Source organism: Morus notabilis, unplaced genomic scaffold (genome assembly GCF_000414095.1).
Source record: "Morus notabilis unplaced genomic scaffold, ASM41409v2 Scaffold1290, whole genome shotgun sequence".
NCBI lineage: Eukaryota > Viridiplantae > Streptophyta > Magnoliopsida > Rosales > Moraceae > Morus > Morus notabilis.
Window position 1 is genome coordinate 8226 of NW_010358721.1, and position 6168 is coordinate 14393.

The 6168-nt window shown below is 39.7% G+C and overlaps 1 protein-coding gene and 1 long non-coding RNA gene across 2 annotated transcripts; both read left to right on the forward strand.

The window, feature by feature from the left end:
• Positions 1 to 6: 6 nt before the first annotated feature.
• On the forward strand, positions 7 to 1140 carry LOC112090633. Its single transcript, XR_002901738.1, has 3 exons — positions 7 to 108; positions 311 to 398; positions 656 to 1140. It is a non-coding gene; the product is annotated as an uncharacterized LOC112090633 (long non-coding RNA).
• Positions 1141 to 3249: 2109 nt separating this feature from the next.
• Positions 3250 to 5277, forward strand: LOC21384384 (pentatricopeptide repeat-containing protein At2g42920, chloroplastic). The gene has a single exon (XM_010093149.2). It carries the CDS (start codon positions 3283 to 3285, stop codon positions 4873 to 4875), a length of 1593 nt encoding a protein of 530 aa, XP_010091451.1. The 5' UTR covers positions 3250 to 3282; the 3' UTR covers positions 4876 to 5277.
• Positions 5278 to 6168: the final 891 nt, after the last annotated feature.

The following is a 6168-nucleotide window of genomic DNA, read 5'->3' on the forward strand; positions in this document are numbered from 1 at the left end:
CTCTCTCTCTCTCTCTCTCTCTCTCTCTCTCCTTCACTTCTCTCTCTGCTAGGGTTGATCTCCGACGACGATTGAAGCTCTGACGGCCGGCCGAGTGAAGCTTCGTCGGTAACTCTCTCTCCATCTCTCTCTTTCAGAATTCTGATTCTTCTTCATTTTCAAGGTTTTTAGGGCTAGATTTGGGGAAATTATAGGTCAGTGGGGGAAATTTGGGGTGAAATTTGGGGGGAAATTAAGAAACGATGTAGTGAATTGAATTGCATTCAATTTAGGGTTCTACGTTCAATTGAACAAGTCATGTTGTTGACAGGATCATGTTCCCACTGTTTTTGACAATTTCAGTGCCAATATCATGGTTGATGGTCAAGCTGTGAATCTGGGTTTGTGGGATACTGCTGGTATTATTCTATCTATCCGACTTCTTCTGTTCAAAATTGGTCTTTGATTGTCACTTTGCTTATATGATTGTCGTTTCTTTTGTTTTTCCATGACCAAATTGATTAGAAAAATACTGCTGGCTTAGTTTCTAACTTCCCGTGATGAAATGGTGATTTTTTTTTCTTTATTTATATATATATATATACATACATATATATATGTATATAAACTAATGTTATTCTTGTGAATAATGTGTTCTTGGCTGCATAATTGGTAGGTATAATAAGTTAGTGGAAAAGGGGGGAAAGAAAGACATAGGAATCTGACAACCAGCAGAACAAACGCAATTTTGGTTGCTAGACACTAGTAGAGTTTTTGATGCATTTGCGACACCTACATTAGTAGAGGGTGGTTTGGAATACTTACTCTTTTTTTTTTTTTGTCAACACTAGATAGAAAGGTTTTTAATGCCATGATGCTTCCATCTTTCTGAGAAAATTTACTTTCTAGCTAATATCTTATATCTTCAAAGCCATTATGTATATCATGATGAGAGGGGGAGAGAGACAAACAATTTGTGACTTGCGAGTTATGAATTGATTTTCAATTCAATTCATAGGTATATTTATTTGCTTGATTATGTTCTTGTGTTAATGTTCTTTGTTAGCGTTGTGATTAGGCTTGAAAAGAATTTTTAAGGTTATGTCTTGCTCTGTTCTTAGTTGACCTAATTTATATGTGAAAAGTTATTGATTTACAACCAACGGAATAATGTGGGTGTTTGATGTTTTTCTTTGGATTCATGAAATTTTAAACTTGTGAGCTTTGATTTACCTGAAATAGTTGTTTCCAAAGCTTACCCATTTGGGAGCTAGTGATTATCTGCTTGGATAGCAATGAAAGTGATTAGAGTGGGAATTTCTAAAGAGAAAGCTAGTAATATTGATTGCTCACTTTCCAAATATCTTTTTAGTTTTTTCTATGTCTACTAAATTGAAACTAGGAACTTGTAGTGTGAAATTGTAATTCAAATATAGATTGGTTGCTAAAGCTATAAATTGGTCTGCCTAGGGAGAGAAAAGTGCATGGGAAAGACTTGCTTTTGACAGATGAAGAAAAAAGATTCTGAAAATTTTATTAATTCTGTATATCACTTTACAATTCATTCTAGTCTATATATACAATTTTCTGTTACACTAAACACGGAAAGTCTATAGCTAATTCCCTTAAACTTTAAGGACAGATTTTAACCCTGATTTCCTCCACTAACTTTCTTGAAATATCTCTTAAGATTACTCATCCGAGATTTCCTACACTCCCCCTCAAGCTGGTGAATATATTCCATTCCCAGCTTGCTAACATTCTTATGAAACATGTTGTTACAAAGTCCCTTTGTCATCACATCTGCAAGTTGAAGTCCTGTCGGGACATATGGAGTACAAATCAGTCCACTGTCCAGCTTCTCTTTAATAAAGTACCTGTCTATCTCTATGTGTTTCATCTGGTCATGTTGCACTGGGTTGTGGGCTATACTTATAGTTGATTTGTTATCACAGTATAGCTTCATCAGTTTGCTCCATTGAATCTTCAAGTCCTCTAGGATAATTTTGACTCACAATAATTCACATACTCCTGCTGCCATAGCTCTGAACTCTGCTTCGGCGCTTGACCTTGCTACCACACTATGTTTCTTGCTTCTCCAGGATATCAAGTTTCCTCCAAGAAAGGTACAATAGCCTGAAGTTGATCGCCTATCGACTGGAGAACCTGCATAGTCTGCATCTGTGTAAACTGCTGATCAATTGCAGATCCCTTTTTGAATAAAATTCCCTTCCCCGGATGTGCCTTTAAGTAATGAAGCACTCGGTAGACTGTCTGTAGGTGAACTTCCCTCGGATCATGCATAAACTGATTGATAATACTGACGGAGTAAGTTATATCTGGCCTAGTATGTGCGAGATAGATGAGTTTCCCAACAAGTCTTTGGTACATCTCTCTGTCCACTGCCTTATCTCCACGAGCCTCACTTAATCTGTGATTTTGTTAGAAAGGTGGTTAGAAGTTTTAGGAGACCTAGCGTGTTAGGCTAGCTGTTAGCATAAAGGGAGCCTATTTTTTAGGAGATTAGTTAAGCTGTTTATTCTCTCCTATTGTTTCTACTTTGTATATAATGTAATGAGTAGGAGTCTTGTTAATCAACGTTTTCTAAGTAAATACAGAGGTAGTGTTTCTTTATTGTTTTTTTCCTCTCAATAGCTTTTATGGTATCAGAGCCAGGTTGATAAAGCTACTGCTGAGTTGAGAAAGACAATGGCTACCATGGCCGATTCAGGTTCGAGCAGAGGTGATGGTTCTGAGGGTAAAACCTCACAATCAACCTCTACAATCGTACTCGCTGCAAATAACTCTGATTACTTATCTCTTCAAATCACCACACACAAATTAACAGGCAAAAATTTCCTTCAATGGTCTCGCTCGGTCCAGCCAGTAATCCGTGGCAAAGGGAAGTTTGGTTACCTGGATGGAACGATTACGAAACCTAGTGTTGATGATCCCAGTTATTCATCTTGGGAAATTCAAAACTCAGTGGTTATGGCCTGGTTAATTCACTCTATGGAGGATTCAATTGGTGATAAATTTTTAACGGTCAAATTTATATAAGTCTGTATTAAAAATTTTGAATACGTTACATAAAACTGCTTTCTCTGCAAATTTAATCGTTAAAAAAGTAATAGTTAAAAAAGTAAATTAAAAAAGTAAATTCTCTTTTGCTTAATCCCTGTAGTGTTTCTCACGACTCACCTGGCTAGATGCTCTCTCTCTCTCTCTCGCTCTCAAATAGACTAATAGAGGATTGAGGGGAAAAAAAATAGAAAACACAGAAAGAAAGAAGGACGAGGAAAAATGACACCATTTTGTTGCTCACAAACATTCACTCCCTCACCTTCACCAACCTCCATAGCCAAATTCATCTCGGACCAACCCCACCTCTCAATGCTAGAAAAGCGATGCGCCACCATGTCAGACCTCCGAAAGATCCACGCCCATCTCATCAAAACCGGCCTAATCAGTCACACCATTGCCTCTAGCCGTCTTCTCGCCTTCTGTGCCTCCCCAGCCGGGAACATCAACTACGCTCTCATGGTTTTCTCTCAAATCCAAAACCCAAATCTCTTCATTTGGAACACCATCATTAGAGGCTTCTCTCGAAGCTCGACCCCTCAAACTGCCATTTTTCTCTTCATTGACATGTTGGTTGGTTCACCACTTGAGCCTCAAAGATTGACTTACCCTTCTGTTTTTAAGGCTTATGCTCAACTTGGGTTGGCCTGTTTTGGAGCTCAGCTTCATGGGAGGGTTATAAAGTTGGGACTTGATTGTGATCGCTTTGTGAGAAATACCATTATACATATGTATATAAATTGCGGGTTTTTGAGTGAAGCACGCCAACTGTTTGATGAAAGTTCTGAATTGGATTTGGTCGCGTGGAATTCGATGATAATGGGGCTTTCGAAATGTGGTGAAGTTGGTGAGTCTAGGAGGTTGTTTGATAGGATGCCATTGAGGAATTCTGTTTCTTGGAATTCTATGATTAGTGGGTATGTTAGGAATGGTAAGTGTGTGGAGGCGTTGGAGCTTTTCGGAAAAATGCAAGGGGAGGGGATCAAGGCTAGCGAATTTACGATGGTAAGCTTGTTGAACGCTTCAGGGCGGTTAGGAGCGATTCGGCAAGGAGAGTGGATTCATGAGTACATAACAAAAAATGGTATTGAATTGAATGTCATAGTTGTTACAGCAATTATAGATATGTACTGCAAATGTGGAAGTGTTAATAAAGCTCTTAGTGTGTTCAAGACAGCTCCGAAATTGGGGCTTTCTTGTTGGAACTCCATGGTCATGGGTCTGGCAATGAACGGTTGTGAGGAAGAAGCACTTGAACTGTTCTCAAGACTCGAGTCCTCGATTGATCTTCGACCGGATGGTGTCAGTTTTCTTGCTGTCCTCACGGCTTGTAATCATTCTGGCATGGTAGATAAAGCCAGAGACTATTTCTCTTTAATGAGAGGGAAATATAACATTGAACCGTCAACAAGGCACTATAGTTGCATGGTGGATGTTTTAGGGAAAGCTGGACATCTTGAAGAAGCAGAAAAACTAATTTTGAGTATGCCAATAAATCCGGATGCCATTATTTGGGGATCACTGCTCTCAGCTTGTAGGAAGCATGGAAACATTGAGATGGCTCAACGTGCATTGGAACGTGTAATTGAATTGGACCCAAGTGAGAGCAGTGCTTACGTGCTTATGTCAAATGTTTACGGGAGCTCCAGTCACTACGATGAAGCTGTTAAGCAAAGAATCAACATGAAAGAGAAGAGGATAGAAAAGGAACCAGGATGTAGTCTTATTGAAGTAGATGGAGAAGTTCATGAGTTTGTAGCTTTTGGAAGGACACATCCTAGGGCCAAAGAGATATACTCACTATTGAGTGAGTAAAAAATACAATTCCGAGAGACAAACGAGCCTGGTTGTGACAAACAGAAATGAGCCTTATTGGGAAAAATACTCTTTCCGTAGTGTTGTAGAGAACCTGCTAGATGTCTCAAAGAGACCTATGGTTGGCCAACTATCCGTCTTTGAAGAGACCGGAGCCCGTAACCGTGTTGGGTATCGTCTGTTTTAACCCCCTCTTTACTAAAACTTTGGTTTGGGGTTGGCCAAAACTTTGGCGTGAATATTTCTTAACATATAAAATCAAAGTTTCACCTTCTGGGGTTCATCAGTTCATTATTCATGAAAATACTTGGATATAGCTTGTTGGAGTATTGATTGCAGGAACTCAACTTAGAGACCCAGAACTACGTTTGGACAAGTCCGAGCATGCATAAAAATCTCTCTCCAGCGGGCAAGCAAAGTAGTTTTCATCTCTATTTGCTTCTAAATCATTGTATATTATGCACTAGTCAGTACACTTAAGCATCCAAAGTCCCAAAAGGAGATATGTAATATCTACTTTTACACTCATTACATGACTTGATTAATAAACAGATACATCTATAGCATAGCCCTAAAAGCAATACATTAATAAGAAACACAAGTAATTGTCTAATAGGTATAATAATTAAAAGCTACATAGTCGAGGAAAGATAACACAGCATTTTAAGAATAAAATAACACGGCAAAAGACGGAAGTTGCAGACGATAGGCAACCTCACCAATTCGCTCCATCACCAAGAAGGGACCATAGAAGCGAGGACTTAGTTTTTCATTGCGTCGACGGGCCAACGACCACAACCGATAAGGTTGGAGCTTCAGGAAAGCCCAATCACCAACCTCAAAATGAACATCCCGACGCTTCTTGTCTGCATACACCTTCATTCGCTGCTGGGTAGTAGTCAAATGCTACTTCAACTCCCGAGGGATGTCATTTCGGTCACGCAACTGATGATTAACAGCCTCCACCGCCGAACTACCGTCCTCCCAACAGAATAAAATAGGAGCCTCACGACCATACAAGGCACAAAAAGGTGTCATGCCAGCCAAACTGTGGAAAGTAGTGTTAAACCAAAACTCAGCCCACCCTAGCCAGTTAGGCCACTGACATGGTTTGGTACCACAAAAACACCTCAAGTAATCCTCCAAACTCCGGTTAACTACCTCCGTTTGCCCATCAGTTTACGGATGGTAAGCGGAGCTCATACGGAGCTCGGTACCGGCCAATCGAAAAAGCTCCTTCCAAAAGAGACACATATAAACACGTGGTCCCTGTGATATGATAGAACGCGGAAA

Excerpts from the sequence above, each read along its gene's own strand:
- LOC21384384 (XM_010093149.2), top strand. The coding sequence starts at position 3,283 with ATGACACCATTTTGTTGCTCACAAACATTCACTCCCTCACCTTCACCA.